Source organism: Entelurus aequoreus, linkage group LG13 (assembly GCF_033978785.1).
Source record: "Entelurus aequoreus isolate RoL-2023_Sb linkage group LG13, RoL_Eaeq_v1.1, whole genome shotgun sequence".
Classification (NCBI taxonomy): domain Eukaryota; kingdom Metazoa; phylum Chordata; class Actinopteri; order Syngnathiformes; family Syngnathidae; genus Entelurus; species Entelurus aequoreus.
The window spans coordinates 44,147,785-44,167,712 of NC_084743.1; the positions used below are offsets into that span (position 1 = coordinate 44,147,785).

At 41.7% G+C, this 19,928-nt stretch overlaps 1 protein-coding gene and 1 pseudogene across 1 annotated transcript in view; both read right to left on the minus strand.

Moving 5' to 3' along the window:
* Positions 1-2,522: 2,522 nt before the first annotated feature.
* Positions 2,523-11,437, minus strand: LOC133663014 (THAP domain-containing protein 6-like; annotated as a pseudogene).
* A 1,355-nt stretch (positions 11,438-12,792) lies between these two features.
* LOC133663015 (alpha-2-macroglobulin-like) overlaps positions 12,793-19,928 on the minus strand; it is a 52,903-nt gene continuing 45,767 nt past the window's right edge. The window contains exons 32-37 of the mRNA XM_062067199.1: positions 16,064-16,188; positions 14,186-14,276; positions 14,045-14,113; positions 13,855-13,960; positions 13,686-13,727; positions 12,793-12,917 (exon numbers count right to left, since the gene is read on the minus strand). Of these exons, the coding sequence (XP_061923183.1) occupies positions 12,913-12,917; positions 13,686-13,727; positions 13,855-13,960; positions 14,045-14,113; positions 14,186-14,276; positions 16,064-16,188 (438 nt within the window). The 3' untranslated portion in view covers positions 12,793-12,912. The remainder of the gene's footprint in view (positions 12,918-13,685; positions 13,728-13,854; positions 13,961-14,044; positions 14,114-14,185; positions 14,277-16,063; positions 16,189-19,928) is intronic.

A 19,928-nucleotide genomic window follows, 5' to 3' on the forward strand; every position in this document is an offset into this window, starting at 1 on the left:
ACGGTAACATTGTTTTGCAGTGAGTTAGACATTAACCACATGTCTATTCTAGATGTTCTTGAGTCTGACTTATTAGACCAGGTGAAGGATGTCTTATCAGGATTTTGTCATGTCTGTTGATCATGTTTTTGTTTGGCCATGTGCTGTTTATTTTTTGGACTCTTTTTAGTTCCTGGTTGTGCACTTCCTTGTTTGTTTGTTACCTTGCCAACCCATTAGTTTTCACCTGTCATGTCACGCACCTGTTTCACATTTTGAGTCACGCACCTGTTTTCACTGATCATGTCACTATTTAAATATGTCTGTTTCTGCTGTTCGTCCTGGCGACATCACACTTTTTCATCACTCTGCTTCATGTCATGTTCACAGTTCCTTGCCAAGTAAGTTTTGTTTATTAATGCCACAATTAGTGTTTTTGTTTCATTGTTCATAGTTTCTACCTTTTTGTGCAAGTTTTATTTTCATAGCCAAGTTTTTGTACTTCCGCCTTGTGCGCGCTTTTTGTTTATTCCTTTTTTTTTTAGTGTTAAAATTAAATGATGTACCCACCATCACGCGACGTATGGTCCAAATCATTTGCACCACGGGAGAACAAATCACGCCAAAGTCCCAGTTTTGACAGATTTTTATATCTCCAGGCGTCAATTAAATCAAGCCTTTGCATTAGTAACTTCAGATTTGAGCTGACACTATTTTGAGAGCCTGGTGGCCATCTATCAAGTGAATTGTCAATGACAGTATTGAAGTCACCTCCTACAAGTATATAAGCATTTGGAAATTTGGCAAGCCAGTGTAGAATTGTATTTTCCACCTCATTAAATAAAATAGTATTGTCAGGCACCGAGTTATATCCATAAATGTTAGCAACTATAAAGTTAGTTTTCTGAATCTCAAAAACCTGACAAATATAATGGCCGTTTTTATCATAGTCACTATGATGCAATAAGACTCCTGTAATATTGTTTTTGAGTGTGCCAACTCCACCAGAGCGCTGTGATGCATGAGAGCAATAAGTTAAGTTAAAGTACCAATGATTGTCACACACACACACACACTAGGTGTGGCGAAATTATTCTCTGCATTTGACCCATCACCCTCGATCAATCACCCCCTGGAGGTGAGGGGAGCAGTGGGCCACAGCGGTGGCTGCGCCCGGAAATCATTTTTGGCGATTTAACCCCCAATTCCAACCCTTGATGCTGAGTGCCAAGCAGGGAGGTAATGGGTCCCATTTTAATAGTCTTTGGTATGACTCGGCCGGGGTTTGTACTCACAACCTACCAATCTCAGGGCGGGCACTCTAACCACTAGGCCACTGAGTATATGTCATTACCCCACTGAGATCTCCAAAACTTTACATCATCATTCATACTGTGTATCTCCTGTAAAAAATATAAATCTGTTTTACATTGTTTAACAAATAAAAATAAAGCTTTGCGCTTCAAGTTCTGCCTTAACCCCCTGGCGTTGAGAGAAACTATAGATAAAGACAAGGTTAAACAAAAATGAATTAGAATTAGAAAATGCTTTGAGTTAGAAACAAAGCAACTAGACGCTGCGTGAACAACATCATATTAATATTCAGAAAAGGGCAAAAAACTGGCTCGTGCGTAAGTTGTAACTCCAACCATCCATCCATCCACCTCTTTTGACAAAATAAAGACAAGATTAAGTTAATGTCTGAAAGGTGTATCTTCAGACTGGAAGAGGGATTTCTTTTTTCCCGATAAATGCCCGACCGCCTATAAAGTAGGCAATTTTCCCTGCCTTGCGAGCTTCATCCACCAGTGGTCATAACTTCATTCTTGCTTCTCTGTCGACTTTACAGAGATCCTCGGCGAAGCGCAGCCCGTTGCCTCGCAGGTAAGAGGAATTCTTTGCAGCGGCCCAGACTGCAGCTCTGTGCACCCGGGAGGAAAACTGCAGTAAAACACACCTGTTACCTTTCGATTTCTTCACTCCAACGCGGTGCACGGTGTCGATAACCTTCGGGAGCTGTTCAGCATCAGACGGCAGCAGAGCCTAGCAAACTCGGATAACCTCTTCACGTACATCTCTGTCCTCCACACGCTCGGCCACACCATGCAGTCTCAGGTTCCATTGTCTTGAATATCTCTCCATCTCAGTGATGTGTTCTTCAAGTACATTGATTAGCTTCTTGTCCCCCTCCACAGCCAGTTCCAGCCCAGAAACTCTCCCCATAATCTCGCTTACTTGTTTGCAAACTTGTTCCACTTTAGCATTTCCGCTGGCAATTTGAATGGCATTGGCCTGGATCAACTTCCTCAGCTCGTCTGAGCGGGCGTTCAACTCGTCTGAGCGGGCGTTCAACGCAGATAGCGTAGCAACAATGTCGCTATTGCCCATTTCATCTTTACCTTTCTTGGTGGGAGGCTTCTCCGATGTTACTGGCAGGGAAGGAAAAATCTTCTTCATTCATGAGATGCATTTTCATGCTGTCCCCACTGATGAAATAGTCATGGCAGTTCTCAAATAGCAGGTTTGAAGCTGTGGTTGTAGCGTTATCCGCCATTTTCCTCGCCACACCTTTCCTTTTCAAGCCAGAAGACGTCGACACAGTTCAAAGGAGCAGCTGTCAAAGGAAATGAAACACAAAAATGAACTAAATACTATAGGGAAACTATTAAGTCTCTTTTCAATCATACACAAGCCGTTTTCGCAGGATTATATTCTTTTTTTAGATGCTGCTCCCGCAAGTAAGACCGTTCACGGCGCCATCTTGGATCTTCCCCCCCATGTAGTCGTAGTTGTTCTGTGTGAAACTCACCAACGTGACCTAATTTCCTTTATGTGACGCAAAGCAATGTGGGAACTATCAAACACCAGGAATAAGAAGAAAGCATCACTGTTGTTTTAAACATACCATTACACAACACAATGGCGAGGAGGAGCTGTGTCATCAATTGTCATAGCCATTGTTGCGACCACAAATGTAAGCAAATCAACAAAGGAAGAAGTATTTTTTGAATCCGTTTACAACATGGATGAGAAACAACATTTTCACAGGGGTATGTTTAAGTTATGAATTCCTCTCAGTAAATAGTGTGTGGTTCCACTTGCTTGGTGGAACAGATACAGTACTAGTTTTGGCTTGCAGCAAGTTCTACAACATTGGCTACTTTAATGTTATGATTAGATGTTATCACATGTGTGACCGCTAGGGGGCAGTACTGGTTAGTAGTCAATTTACCATGCCATATAACGTGGTAAAGCAAGACTGCATTGAGTCACATGCATAGACATCTTATAAGTAGACGCAGCATCGACCGCTACTGCCTACTGGCGCTGACGAGACGCAGGGCCGCCATCTTGGAGCGGTGATCCGCTCCACTCAGTGCAATTCATTTGGCAGGAGCAATGAACTGTCAGCGCATTTAATTAATCTTACCTCACTGAATACCACTGATTTTCACACGTTTTTTTGTAATACGTGTAGCTATGATAAAGGACACATGTTTTGGCGTGTTTTATTATTCGTAGTTTGCTTAAAGGCCTACTGAAACCCACTACTACCGACCACGCAGTCTGATAGTTTATATATCAATGATGAAATCTTAACATTGCAACACATGCCAATACGGCCGGGTTAACTTATAAAGTGCAATTTTAAATTTCCCGCTAAACTTCCGGTTGAAAACTCCTTTGGATATGATGTATGCGCGTGACGTAGCCAGTAGAACAGAGGTATGGCTCCCCCATTGAGGCCAATACAAAAAGCTCTGTTTTTATATTTCATAATTCCACAGTATTCTGGACATCTGTGTTGGTGAATCTTTTGCAATTTGTTTAATGAACAATGGAGATTGCAAAGAAGAAAGTTGTAGGTGGGATCGGTGTATTAGCGGCTGGCTGTAGCAACACAACAAAGAGGACTTACTTGGATAGCAGACGCGCTAGCCGATGCTAGCCGCCAACCGATGCTAGCCACCAACCGCATCTGTGATCGGGTGAAGTCCTTCGTCGTGCCGTCGATCGCTGGAATGCAGGTGAGCACGGGTGTTGATGAGCAGATGAGGGCTGGCTGGCGTAGGTGGAGCGCTAATGTTTTTATCATAGCTCTGTGAGGTCCGGTTGCTAAGTTAGCTTCAGCGTCGTTAGCAACAGCATTGTTAAGCTTTGCCAGGCTGAGAATTATTAACCGTGTAGTTACATGTACATGGTTTAATAGTATTGTTGATCTTCTGTCTATCCTTCCAGTCAGGGATTTATTTAGTTTGTTTCTATCTGCATTTGAGCCAGATGCTATCACGTTAGCTCAGTAGCTAAAGAGCTTCGCCGATCTATTGTCGTGGAGATAAAAGTCACTGTGAATGTCCATTTCGCGTTCTTGACTCTCATTTTCAAGAGGATATAGTATCCGAGGTGGTTTGAAATACAAATCCGTGATCCACAATAGAAAAAGGAGAGAGTGTGGAATCCAATGAGCCAGCTTGTACCTAAGTTACGGTCAGAGCAAAAAAAGATATGTCTTTCACTGCATTCTAGTCCGTCACTCTAACGTTCCTCATCCACAAATCTTTCATCCTCGCTCAAATTAATGGGGTAATCGTCGCTTTCTCGGTCCGAATCGCTCTAGCTGCGTTGAAAACAATAGGAAAATATGAGGAGGTGAACAACTGACTACGTCACGCTACTTCCGGTAGGGGCAAGGCTTTTTTTTTATCAGAGACCAAAAGTTGCGAACTTTATCGTCGTTGTTCTATACTAAATCCTTTCAGCAAAAATTTGGCAATATCGCAAAATGATCAAGTATGACACATAGAATGGATCTGCTATCCCCGTTTAAATAAAAAAAATTCATTTCAGTAGGCCTTTAACAGTAATAGAATATTCTTATATGCTATAAGTGACCAGACGTCCGAGATCAAAACTGGGAATATAATCCCAGAAAGGGGGAAAAAACGGTCAGCTATTTTTAAGTTCAAGAAACAATATGATTAGGTTATATATACATGCGTATATCCTACATAAACAATGTATGTACATTAGATATCTATATATATTAGGGACCTATAGACCAGGGGTGGGCAATTCATTTTTACCGGGGGCCGCATTAGCAACCAGAGCACTGCTGGAGGGCCACACCGACAATATTTCAATTAAATTTTGCTCAAATTATTTTTGATATACCGTAAGATAAATAATAATAATAATAATATTTTCATTTAACCTAACGTATCTTTATACAAAAGCAGATGGCGTTTGATGGTTTTATTTTTAACACTTCTTACACAACAATTCCTGATGTATAATAGAATGCAAAAATTTCAATTTCTGTCACTTTATCCTGCATCCTCTTTGTTGTGAACGTAGCACAGCTGTAAGGTGATTGGCGAAGAAAGAGGAAGCGTTGCTGTTGCGGAAATGAGGAGTGAGGATAGACGTGCGTGTGGAAAGAACGAGATAAGTTGAGCTGTGTTAGTATAGGTTGCTCAATAAAAGTTTAAAAAGAGCATCAGACTTGGTGTGCACTTCTTCTGGACGCTACAATTGGTGTCAAAAGTGGGATGAAATTCCTCCCAGTTCGCCTTGCCATCAAACCTGGGAGTCTTCATTGAGGGTGGAATTCCCCCATGCCAAGCAGCGTGCGCTGCACCTGTAGACGCTGCCTCTCTCCTTCCTCCCTCTCTCTCTCTCTTTGCGGCGAGCTCCGCACATCCGGGATTCACACAGACATCTGCAGTCGCTGCCGGCACCTTAAGTCCCCACTCAATGTCCTTTCCCTCCCGTTACATCTTGACAAAGTCGCCAGGAAACATCGTGGCACATACCTCCCGATGACGTAGCAGGCTGAGCGCACAAGCAGCGCAGTATGCTCACACAAGTAGCGGCAGTATGCGCAAAGTTTTACTTCTGACACCAATTGTAGCGTCCAGGAGGAGTGCACACCAAGTCTGACGCTCTTTTTAAACTTTTATTGAGCAACCTATACTAACACAGCTCAACTTATCTCGTTCCTTTCACACGCACGTCTATCCTCACTCCTCATTTCCGCAACTCAAGAACACAACATCAACTTCAGCAGGTTGTTACACGATATTCTTTAAACACAGCAACATGTGTACCACAAATTAAGCACACGGTTCTACCTTTAATTTCTGTAAAGAAATATTTGGCAGTCAATGTCTTGTTGGAAACACGGCATTCGTCATCAACTTTTCTCTTTTTAGCGTCTCATCACTTGTCGCTGTGCACCTTCACTCACAGGTTACACCCAGACATACGCCCATAAATAACACTTTTCAAAATAAAAGCAGCACAGTTGTATTGCACGCACGACATAGATGTTTTTTTAAATTTATTTTGTAATTTGTGATTGCCGCTGTTCACATTCACTCACGATCGCACACGAGCATACGTCCACACGGAAGTAATACAAATAACGCTTTTCAAAACAAAAGCAGCACCATTGTATTGCACACTCGAGATAGATACTTTTTAAAATGTATTTTGTAATTCATGATTGGCCTCACGCGGGCCGGACAGGGACGCCCAAGTCTGCTATAGACTGTATCTCTGTTGCTGCAACAGCAGAGAGTTTATTCTGTCTTGACACTTTGTATTGATATTTTGTATTACATTCTTCCCTTAAATGATAATATTTACAGTGGTTGTTTTATATGTATTTTTTATGTATGTCGCTTTGGATAAAAGTGTCTGCCAAATACTTAAACATAAACATATATAAACACCTGAAAGTCTTTAAATCAGCTAAAACCATCTGTTTCACTGGATTCAGAATAAAACCAAATTCTGTCTTACACAACAATGTTAGTATTTGAATATTGTTACTTGAAGACTTATTCCTGGTTACAATTATACTGTTAAGAAAGTATTGTCTTATACTTTGCCTAAAATGAGAATGCATCATAATCAGTGGCGGCTGGTGAATTTTGTTTTAGGTGGGGCTGAAAGTTTGTAAACCAAACCCCTGTAGGAGTGTCATCCTCCCCCAGAAGATTTCTTTGTGATTTTCACATACAAATGAAGCATTCTGGTGCATTCTGACAAAATAATAAAGACAAAATAGAACATTTCATAGGTTTGCAGAGAACTATATACAATATGCACACTGAAGGCATGATGCCACCATAGGTTTGCAGAGAACTATATACAATATAGAATAGAATAGAATAGAAAGTACTTTATTGATCCCTGGGGGAAATTCAGCAGCACAGTTCGCTCACAATAGACAATAATAATAAAAAAATATATAATATATTATATATAAAAATAATATAAATATATTCTACATATATTCTACATTTAAGTGCAGTCAAGGAACATGTGCATTATACAGTCTGATGGCTGTCGGTATGAAGGACCCTTTGTGTCGTTCCTTGTTGCATTTAGGGAGTCAGAGCCTTCCACTGAACGTGCTCATTCTCTCCGCAAGGTCCGAGTGTAGTGGGTGGCAGGTGTTGTCCATAATGGCTAGGAGTTTTGCTAGACTTCTCCTCTCTGACACCACCGCCAGAGAGTCTAGCTCCACTCCCACCACGTTACTGGCCTTCTCAACCAACTTGTCCAGTCTGTTTGCGTCCCTCGCTCTCAGCCCGCTGCCCCAGCAGGCCACGGCGTACAAGAAGGAGCCCGCCACCACCGACTCGTAGAACATCTTCAACATTTTTGTACAGACGTTGAAGGATCCTAGCCTCCTGAGGAAGTAGAGTTGGCTCTGTCCCTTCTTGTAGAGTGCCTCAGCGTGTTTTGACCCATTCAGCTTGTTGTCCATGTGTACACCGAGGTATTTATAATCCTCAACCATGTCCACATCGACCCCCCTGATAGAAACAGGGGTCGCCGGAGTACTCCTCCTCCTTCCCAGGTCCACAACCAGCTCCTTGGTCTTCGTCACATTGAGCTGGAGGTGGTTCTTTCCACACCATGTGACAAAGTCCTCCACCAGTGCCCTGTATTCCTCATCATCACCTTCCTCAATACACCTCACTATCGCAGAGTCATCAGAAAACTTCTGAAGGTGGCAGGACAATGAGTGATAGTGGAAATCGGTGGTGTAGATGGTGAAGAGGAAGGGGGAGAGGACTGTGCCCTGCGGGGCCCCGGTGTTGCTGACCAGCCTGTCAGACACACAGTCCTGCAGTCGCACGTACTGTGGTCTGTCAGTCAGGTAATCAACAACCCAGGACACCAAGGGGGCCTCCACCTGCATCGTCTCCAACTTCACACCCAGTAGTCCAGGCCGTATGGTATCGAAAGCACTGGAGAAGTCAAAAAACATGACCCTCATATTGCTCGCAGGCTTGTCTAGGTGGGTGTGGGCTCGGTTCAGCAGGTCGATGACTGCGTCCTCCACTCCCAGTCGGGGCTGGTAGGCGAATTGGAGTGGGTCCAGGTGGGGCTTGACTTTAGGGTGGAGTTGTTCCAGGACCAACCTCTCCATGGTCTTCATGATATGGGAGGTTAGAGCCACCGGCCTGTAGTCCTTCAACGTGCTGGGTCGCGTGCACTTGGGGATGGGGACCACGCATGAGGTTTTCCACAGTGTAGGGACTTTCTGCAGCCTAAGGCTCATGTTGAAGATGTGCTGCAGCACACCACACAGCTGTGGGGCGCAGGCTTTGAGCACCCTGGGGCTCACACCGTCAGGACCCGCGGCCTTGCCTGTTTGTAGCTTATTTAGCTGTGCATTCACCTGTTCTGACAGACAGACACACTGGGGGGGGGGGGTTCCGGTTGTTGGGGGCCGGGGGGGGGGGGGGGGGGGGGGGTCATCAAGCTGAGGGTGAGGTGCTAAGTGGGGGGAGGTAGTCATTGGAGTTGGGGGGCTGTGAGGAGGGGAGGGGGGATGGATTGGTTCGCTGAAGTGGTCAGGGGGCCGGCTGGCATGTCTTGGGGGGGCAGGAGCTTGTCAGAGCCACTGTGTCAAACCTGTTAACTGGTTTAGTTAATTGACCCTCTCTTTGTCTCCGTCCACCCCCCTACCCCCCGACGGTTTGAGGCCGGGGATGGTCTGCATACCTCTCCAAACCGCCTTCATGTTGTTGTCCTTCAGCTTCCCTTCCAGCTTCCTCCTGTAGTTCTCCTTGGCCTCCCTGAGTTTGGTCTTCAGCAGCCCCTGAACTCTTTTCGCCTCCTCCCTGTTACCAGCATTGAATATGCATACTGAAGGCATGATGCCACCATAGGTTTGCAGATAACTATATACAATATGCACACTGAAGGCATGATGCCACCATAGGTCTGCAAACTCTCTGCAGTCCTATGTGTACACATGGCCCTGCTTTGCCGCGAAGTCTATCTTAAGATCTAAGTCTATAATAACCAAGGAGTTTAATAAAGAGAGTAACAATAACATGTACATGAATTTCAAAGTTCTCATTTTGTCTTACCTGAGTAGAATTCAAGCTTCTCACTGAGCTCTTCATTAATGAGGTTCTTGTCCCTCAAATCCCCCAAAAGACCCTTGACTGTGGTCTTTGCCCTCTTTTCTCTGGACATGGCATTCTTCTTCTCTTGCTCCAGACTTTCCACTCTTGCCAAATGTTTGTTGAATTTGGAGCGGTAGGAGAAGCGGGAAAGGCATAGCTATGATCCTAATAGAAAGAGGGACCAACATGGTTTGAGTAAGGATTCACTAGACATGGTCCTAGTAGAAAGAAAGAGGGAGGAAAATGATTTGAGTAATGTTTCACTTCACAAACATCACTTTGACACCACTAGTTTATGGCCCACATCCACATTTTTTCTTATAGTCATCATCTGTCAAAGCCAGTTATTTGTGAGTATGTTTAATATGAGTGGCAACAAAGCAAGTGACATTTTAATATGTCCCGGAACATTATGATATGATGTTTAAAGTAGAAATACTCACATCATTAAGCTGAGGTTGTGGGTGTGAGGTTGCAATTTCTGGGGAATCCTTAGAGACCAAGGACAGGCTTTCTTCAGCTCTTCTGGATGTAGACGTAGCCCTGCCCTTTACCAACTGAAATGAATAAACATTCTGCATAATAAATAATACAATATATTAAAGGATACATTTGTTTGATAATAGACTATTTACATGTATGAATGCTAATAGCCTTATGATGATACACCTACTTTTTGAAGGTGAAGCGGGACGCTGAAGAGCGATGGAATAACACCATCACATAGTCGGACAATCTGACCCGTCCTTTCAAAATCAGTCTGCTTAAAATGTTGACTACAGACACTTGAATAATCACTTGCAGTGAATCCTTCTCTCCTCAAAGCCACTTCCCACTTCTTCCTCACATCTAGGTCTTTGGGAAACCTTCAAAAGTGTCAGATGTAATCTAGGTCAGTGTTTATGGAATATGATTTATCAAGTCTCAGTTCACATAGCCTAGTAGTTCAACAGTAATCCCAAAAATTACCCCATTCCAGGTGTCAGGTAAGTGTGGCAGAGCCTTTTCCTATTTATCACATATTTTGTCCCACACATTTCACGAAGGTGGGCTACACAAAATTGGGTTGGAAAGCTAGACTAAAATTAGACTTGTATAATACTGTATAGCCACTGTCCATCTGATTGTCTAGTTAGCTAACATATATATACACATACACCCCCCCCCGCCCCTCCGCCCCTACACAATCTGGACAGTGGTCCTAACTTTTACCCCTGTTGGCTTTTACAATCTTTATCTTCATCATTTATTTCAACTTTATGTTATGCAAGTATGACATTTTTAAATGTAATTAATTTCATTGACAAGCAATTATATTATGGTCATACTCTTGTTTGCTATCGGCTACGATTTCAGTACTATTAAAGAGCTTTGCTTCGTCTCAACTCTGTGGTAATATTATTTTCACAAAATTCAACCAATAGTACGTTAATGTGTGCAAGGTGGCACAGGGGTTAGTGCATGTGCCTCACAATACGAAGGACCTGAGTAGTCCTGGGTTCAATCCCAGCATGTTCTCCCCGTGACTGTGTGGGTTCCCTCCCACAGCCAAAAACATGCACCTGGGGATAGGTTTAGTTTAGTTTAGTTTATTAAGGATCCCCATTAGTCTACACCGCAGTGGAGACTATTCTTTCTGGGGTCCAGGCAAAAAACATCACACAACCACAAAACAAAAGATTACAATGCAGTACAACATGATCAAATAATAAAATGTTGTAATACAAAGGTTGATTGGCAACACTAAATTGGCCCTAGTGGGTGAATGTGAGTGTGAATGTTGTCTGTCTATCTGTGTTGGCCCTGTGATGAGATGGTGACTTGTCCAGGGTTTACCCCGCCTTCCATCCGAATGCAGCTGAGATAGGCTCCAGCACCCCCCGCGACCCCAAAAGGGACAAGCGGTAGAAAATGGATGGATAGTGTGTTAATGTTAAATCTTACCTGTGAAAAGTAATCCCCCGATTCATATTTTCAACAGTCCGCTCATTTGAGCAGAAAAACGCAGAACACCAGCCCAGCATCTTTGTTTTCTACCTGTCAACTGTCAGTTTAGGCTGCTCGCGGCTCCTCGTCACCACTTCAAGATGGCGGCCGAATTTCTCGCGTCACAGCAGCCAATGCTGCGTCTACTTATAAGATGTCTATGGTTGAGAACGCGGGATTAAAACTAAGTTACTTGCTATCAACACGTTAAATTGACTACTAAGCAGTACTGCCCCCTAGCAGTCACATATGTAATAACATCTTATCATAACACTTAATAAAATAAATAACTAATATATCGGGGTTCTGTATTATTGTTTCTTTCCTTCAAGCATCTTTGGAGATATATGTTGTTTTACAAATTTGAAGATACTGGAAGAATGTCTCTTTCATAGAATGTGATTTATATTTGTATTTGAAGATAAATGTGTCTATGGGTGTTCTCATTCATCCAGGTTACTGTTATTCTCATGGCATTCAACTGATAGAAGGGGCTCTCATCCAAGTAGTTTTCATCAGTTCATGCTCATAAACTTAGATTGAACAGATCTAGTCTGAGGTTTTGGTGTCAATGTCCTAACTATCTATCCTCTAACATAAGGGGGAGCGTATGCACAGGAAAGAAAATGTTTCGTTCTTCTGTGCTGTAAAAAAGAATGTATTCATCAGCAAATGTTAACCACTGAATCAAATCATTCATACACTATATAAAATCTAATCGTTCTGTTTTTTAATATATATTGTTTTTTAATCGCATCGGCACTAAATCGTCTATCAAAAAGTGATTCACAACCCTAATACCTATAACTATTTACTTTAAATGAAGGAATTCAACATACACTATTTTGTACTGTGTAATCGGAAATTACATGTAACTAAATTAATTAGTTAGTTAACTATTATTAGGAAATGCAGTAAGTATATATTAACAGCCAGGGCAAGAAATCATAAGATTATTGTATTGTCCTTTGAACACAAAATTTGACACTCACAGAAAAAAATAAGTTAATTGAAATAGCCAAAGTAATGTGCTGAGGTGCATAATTTAAAATAAAGTATATTGGTGAAGCAAACTGCGGGAGTCCCTTAAAGTAGTTGGCCAAGTATTCCTAAAGTCAAGAGAACGTTTTTCTCACTGATATGTCGCAAAATCACAAAATCATTCCATGATCTTGAAAGTTTTGAAGTAGAACATATCAGGAACAGTATTGGCATTACTGGTCCCATATTTACTTGGTATGGAATCGATATCACACGTTTCAGTATCGCCCACCAGCCTCCCATAGACCCCAGAACATAATGCTGTAGTTATTTTTTAGCATTTGCAACAGCAGAAATTACAAAAACAAATCAACAGAATTAATGTTTATAAAATTGAATGATTTATTTCATTGTCAATGTGAGTATTACACAGTAGTCATTTAAAATGCTCTGCACAAAGTGTCAACTGTGTGAATCACTCCACAAATAGACATGGAGACGTACAGGTCCTGAGCCGAAATCAAGACTGGCTTCAACCTGCAACAAAAAAATAATCATATTTAATAATCACCACATTGTTTTCAGTTACAAACATTTGCACACAAAAAAAACTTGCATCTCTAACGTCCAATATACAGTAGGCGTTTCCTGCATCGTGCTTACTTATGCAAAACTGATGAACAGTCAGTTAAAAGCTAAATGTCCTCCAATAAGCACACAAGTGGTAGGCTATAGGCTACAGAGCGAGCAGTTACACAACAGCTAAGCACACAATAGCACACAAGCTACACATGCATAATAAGTGTCTTTAAATGAAAAATATTGCAGTCTAAATTAACACGCCATTTGTCAATATAAACATGTGTCAAATAATTGTGTCATATTACTGTACGTACAGATACAAAGTCTCCAATGCATAGGCGTATTTAAAAAGTGTCCAATAACAAATGTGCCAGCGCTGAGTCATGAGCTTAACTCAATAAATTATTGTGGCCACTAGGTGTCGCCAAAAAACAATTACAACTCCACTTCAAATTAAATAACGAGGGCATATGGATGGATGGATATGTCAATTCCAGAGGGTTAATAATAAATAGGTTTGTGTTTTTCCTACCTATTATTTCAGATGATGAAGCCTTTTCTAACATTCCTTACTACAAAATAATAAAATCCTGTATGATTCATGCTCATATTGTATCCAATCTATATCGGTTTGGCCATTGCTCAAGGCTCCATTATTGAAAGTGAAAAAATTGTATCGAGACACGCCTAATACACAAGGAAGTTGAAAGAAAGGGTTTTTACCTTCCACACAAGGGTAATTGTAGGTTGCCTCAGCTTGGTCATCTAAAGAACAAAGTATAAAAAGTAGTTTTTATACTTAAGAAAATAACATGTAAATGTAAAACAGCCAAAGAGTAGTGGCAATGTGTTGTGTTCATGGTCTGGGCAGAAGCGTGTGAAAATGATTTACTTGTCTGGTAATAGTCGTAGATCTTGACCACAGCTGGTTTCAGGCCCTGCACTGAGATGTCTTGTACTAACTCCAAGCTGTGGTAAATCGGTTTGTCCTTCGGTAGCTGTTTACGGGATGGAATGTTAGAATTGTTAAAATAAATAAATGAATGTGAATTTTTAGTACTATCATCAGTCGTTCCCCTCACCTCATCCAGATACACGAGCACCTGGTTTTCCTTCTCCTCAATTCGATCAACCAGCACGCCACCTTTGAGCTGTAAGAAGATGATAGCGTTTATTAAATGACACGAAAACTAAGTCGCTATTCTGCTGTGCTAATAACTCACTTCCTCCAAAGACTGTGGCTGAGCTTTAAATCCAGACAGCAGATTGATTTCCAGGATCACCATGTTGGTGCTGCTCTCTTTCCCGCTGTATCTAACATAGAATCATAGAAAAACATCCAAAATGGGAAAAGATTCCTACACATTTCCAAATGGAATACTGTACTTCCATCAGTACACTTCAGTTGGTTTACTGTGTACTTAGTTTCTCATATATATACATACATACATACATACATACATACATACATACATACATACATACACACACACACACATACACATACATATACACAGTTTGTCAGCCCCGACAACCACCACGCGCGCGCGCTGCCACCAGTCACAACATCAGCCACCCCCCTGCACCAGACCCAGCAGCCACGGGCGCCCACACCACAAACAAACGGCAGCAGAAACAGCAGCCACAACACCCCCAGACAGCCAGCACCACCCAATCAGATCAAAGCGATAAAAAAAAAAACCGCGACCGGCAACCACACGCCAACAGCATCACAGAGACCAGCCAGCGCCAGCCCGCCAGCAAGCCCAAACGCCAACACGCAAACAAGAGACACCAACACCCCTCCCCCCACCAAAAGACCCCACCACCCCAACCCAAACCCGCACAAACACACCACCGCCCAAACAACCGAGACACAGTATCCAGACCAGACACGGGCGCCGCGCCGCCACCACATCAAGTCGCCAACAGAGACCCCACAGCGCAAGGTCGGGCCACACGGGCACGGACCCCACCCAACAGGAAGCGAGACCCGCGCGACGCCACACACAAATAAATAATAAGATTAAACAAAAATAATAATAATATACAATATATTTCTAAGTATTGTACAATCAAGAAGTGTAAAAAAAAAAAAAAAAAATTATAGGTTGGGGCGAGGATCCCAAAGTCTGTGATAATGTTGTGTCAAATTTATAATTAAAAAGTGGAGAAGAAGAAGAAGCAAGTAAACAAACAATGAAAGTAATGGATTCGGGACAGCATTACACTCTCAACATTTGTACCCTCACCTCAGGAACTAAGTACACCAGGGGCACAAACTCTTACACTAAAATGGCCCCCAGGTATATTGAGTTCAAGACCCCTAAAGTACAGTGTCCACAGTACAGTAAACTTATTGAAGTGTACTGATAGAAGTATTCCATTTGAGAGACAACCTTTGTATCAACACAACCAACACGTTTTATTATCTTGTTTGAACATTTGGTTGCTCAGCTACTTGGCTTCAGCCCTAATATAGATTATTACTGCACTTTCTGGACTTTAAACCGCTACTTTTTCCCAAGCTTTGAACCCTGCAGCTTAAACAAAGGTGCAGCTAATATATGGATTTTTCTTTGCCAACGGATAATTATGGAATGGTTTAAACAAATAAATCAAACAATGTACTAAAATGATCCACAAACTCAAAGTGTGTACAAAGTACAAGAAAGGACAATCCTGATAAACACCTTGAACCTTATTAAAACAGGGGACAATCTTATTCATCTCATAAAGGATGAATAAATACATCAATTACTTTTACTTCTCTGTGTTTACTTTTCTTTTCCTTTTTACTGCCATGTTACAGGCACCGCTTCGAAGCAATAAGGGTAAATACACTTTTACAACATTTTCCTTTGTAAATACTTAATTTCACAAGGTACCGAATTATATCTACGGCTTATAGTTCGGTGCGGCTATGGAAAAAAAATTATTATTCTAAAAATTTGGCAGGTGTTTTACGGAAATTACAGTACATATTACACACATTTGCTGTTATATCACATACAACATAAAGACTAGATGTTTTTTTCAGATATTTTACGGTATTTTACAGACACCCTTGTTTAAAAGACATTGAGTTAAGGATTTCTTACAGGGATTTTAGATTCAGGGTGAGTTTGTGTCTGTCAGATAGGCTCCTGCAGTTAGCTTCTGTCTTCACACTGACGCTGAGAGTTGTGACATCGGTGGGTGTCGGGATGTTGTAAAACAGAGAAATCTGGAAGACACAAAAAGGTTAATACAAATCTCCACCATTATTTTTGACAAAAAAAAAAGGGGGGTTGTCGACAACTTTTACCTATCTACCAAAATACTTTGTAATATAAACTAATAGATTACTCACTTCATCTAATTGTCAGTACCTTATTATTCATCCACCTATATAATATTGATGTTAAATTGGCATTATTAAGCAGGTTGTCTGATCCAGAAGAGTTGTATTTCATATATTCTCTATGCCTGTGTTTTGCAAGCTTTTTTTAGCCAGGGCATATGTTTTACATTCTGGATGTGGATGGATCGGGTCGTTATAGACTGAAAGATGCATGTACGATGGACCTCCTCGCTAGCATGGGAATACTTCGTGGGCTACATCGAGCGGCCTTTGTAGCAGCGGAGTCAAGTGCTAGCGGTGACCGCCAATGGAGACGACATAGGCGGTGCGAGCGGAAGCAGAAGCGGGGATGCCGAGCTGGGCTAACAACAAAGAGAAAAGCTAACCAAAGAAACGTGGAGTCTCCGGGTAAGAAGCCATTTAAACTAGAACTAGCCGGCGTCAAGCTGGATAATCCCTGCACACATAGCAATTCTCTTAGAATAAAACACAACTCACATAATGTTTTTTCTTTTGTGACCGTGTCAGAGGCAGACATACATTGTACCGAGGTAGCTAACTATGATGCATTCAGTTTATCGCAACATCAAGCAAACAATCTGAATATCCCCGTCGTATCAATTCCTAGATATGGTCGAAACTATTTCAAGTGCAATACGCATAATAAACGCAACATTATTAATATTGCTACTTCGGATATTTTCAACAAACAATCCTCAAAACAGCCGGCTACCTATAATATGGGCTTTTTAAACATAAGATCATTATCTTCCAAAACGTTATTACTTAATGAAGTCATTAGAGACAACAAACTTGACGTTGTTGGTCTCGCCGAGACCTGGCTCAAACCAGACGATTTTTTTGCGCTAAATGAAGCATCTCCTCCTGGCTATACCAATACACATGTTGCCAGACCTCTTAAAAGGGGAGGGGGTGTCGCACTAATATACAATGAAAACTATAATCTTACACCTAACCTAAATAATAAATATAACTCGTTTGAGGTGCTCACTTTGAGGTTTGTCACACCGCTGCCTCTCCACCTGGCTGTTATCTACCGCCCCCCTGGGCCCTATTCGGACTTCATCAGTGAATTCTCAGAGTTTGTTGCCGATCTAGTGACGCACGCCGACAATATAATCATAATGGGGGACTTTAATATCCATATGAATACCCCATCGGACCCTCCATGCGTGGCGCTCCAGACTATAATTGATAGCTGTGGTCTTACACAAATAATAAATGAACCCACGCATCGCAACGGTAATACGATAGATCTAGTGCTTGTCAGGGGTGTCACCACCTCTAAAGTTACGATACTCCCGTACACTAAAGTAATGTCCGACCATTACTTTATAAAATTCGAAGTTCTGACTCATTGTCAACAAACTAATAATAATAATAATAACTACTATAGCAGCCGCAACATTAATGCTGCCACAACGACGACTCTTACTGACCTACTGCCTTCGGTAATGGCACCATTCCCAAATTATGTGGGCTCTATTGATAACCTCACTAACAACTTTAATGACGCCCTGCGCGACACCATTGATATTGTAGCACCGCTAAAGCTAAAAAGGGCCCCTAAAAGGCGTATCCCATGGTTTACAGAAGAAACTAAAGCCCAGAAATTATCATGTAGAAAGCTGGAACGCAAATGGCGTGCGACTAAACTTGAGGTTTTCCATCAAGCATGGTGTGATAGTTTAATAACTTATAAACGCATGCTTACCTCAGCTAAAGCTAAATATTACTCAAATCTCATCCACCTCAACAAAAATTATCCTAAATTTCTGTTTAGTACGGTAGCATCGCTAACCCAACAAGGGACTTCTCCCAGTAGCTCCACCCACTCAGCAGATGACTTTATGAATTTCTTTAATAAGAAAATTGAAGTCATTAGAAAAGAGATTAAAGACAATGCATCTCAGCTACAACTGGGTTCTATTAACACAAATGCGACTGTATATACGACGGACACTGCCCTCCAAAATAGTTTCTCTCTCTTTGATGAAATAACATTGGAGGAATTGTCAAAATGTGTAAATGGGACAAAAAAAACAACATGTTTACTTGACCCAATTCCTGGGAAACTTATCAAGGAGCTTTTTGTATTATTAGGTCCATCAGTATTAAATATTATAAATTTATCACTTTCTTCTGGCACTGTTCCCCTAGCATTCAAAAAAGCGGTTATTCATCCTCTACTCAAAAGACCTAACCTCGATCCTGATCTCCTGGTAAACTACCGGCCGGTGTCCCACCTTCCGTTTATCTCGAAAATCCTCGAAAAAATTGTAGCACAGCAGCTAAATGAACACTTAGCGTCTAACAATCTCTGTGAACCTTTTCAATCCGGTTTCAGGGCAAATCACTCTACGGAGACAGCCCTCGCAAAAATGACTAATGATCTATTGCTAACGATGGATTCTGATGCTTCATCTATGTTGCTGCTTCTTGATCTTAGCGCCGCTTTCGATACTGTTGATCATAATATTTTATTAGAGCGCATCAAAACGCGTATTGGGATGACAGACTTAGCCTTGTCTTGGTTTAACTCTTATCTTACTGACAGGATGCAGTGTGTCTCCCATAACAATGTGACCTCGGACTATGTTAAGGTAACGTGCGGAGTTCCCCAGGGTTCGGTTCTTGGCCCTGCACTCTTTAGTATTTACATGCTGCCGCTAGGTGACATCATACGCAAATACGGTGTTAGCTTTCACTGTTATGCGGATGACACCCAACTCTACATGCCCCTAAAGCTGACCAACACGCCGGATTGTAGTCAGCTGGAGGCGTGTCTTAATGAAATTAAACAATGGATGTCCGCTAACTTTTTGCAACTCAACGCTAAGAAAACGGAAATGCTGATTATCGGTCCTGCTCAACACCGACATCTATTTAAAAATACCACCTTAACATTTGACAACCAAACATTAAACAAGGCGACTCTGTAAAGAATCTGGGTATTATCTTCGACCCAACTCTCTCGTTTGATTCGCACATTAAAAGTGTTACTAAAACGGCCTTCTTTCATCTCCGTAATATCGCTAAAATCCGTCCCATTTTGTCCACAAGCGATGCTGAGATCATTATCCATGCGTTCGTTACATCTCGTCTCGATTACTGTAACGTTTTATTTTCGGGCCTCCCTATGTCTAGCATTAAAAGATTACAGATGGTACAAAATGCGGCTGCTAGACTTTTGACAAAAACAAGAAAGTTTGATCATATTACGCCTATACTGGCTCACTTGCACTGGCTTCCTGTGCACCTAAGATGCGACTTTAAGGTTTTACTACTTACGTATAAAATACTACACGGTCAAGCTCCTGCCTATCTTGCCGATTGTATTGTACCATATGTCCCGGCAAGAAATCTGCGTTCAAAGAACTCCGGCTTATTAGTGATTCCCAGAGCCCAAAAAAAGTCTGCGGGCTATAGAGCGTTTTCTATTCGGGCTCCAATACTATGGAATGCCCTCCCGGTAAAAGTTAGAGATGCTACCTCAGTAGAAGCATTTAAGTCTCATCTTAAAACTCATTTGTATACTCTAGCCTTTAAATAGACTCCCTGTTTAGACCAGTTGATCTGCCGTTTCTTTTCTTTTCTTTTGT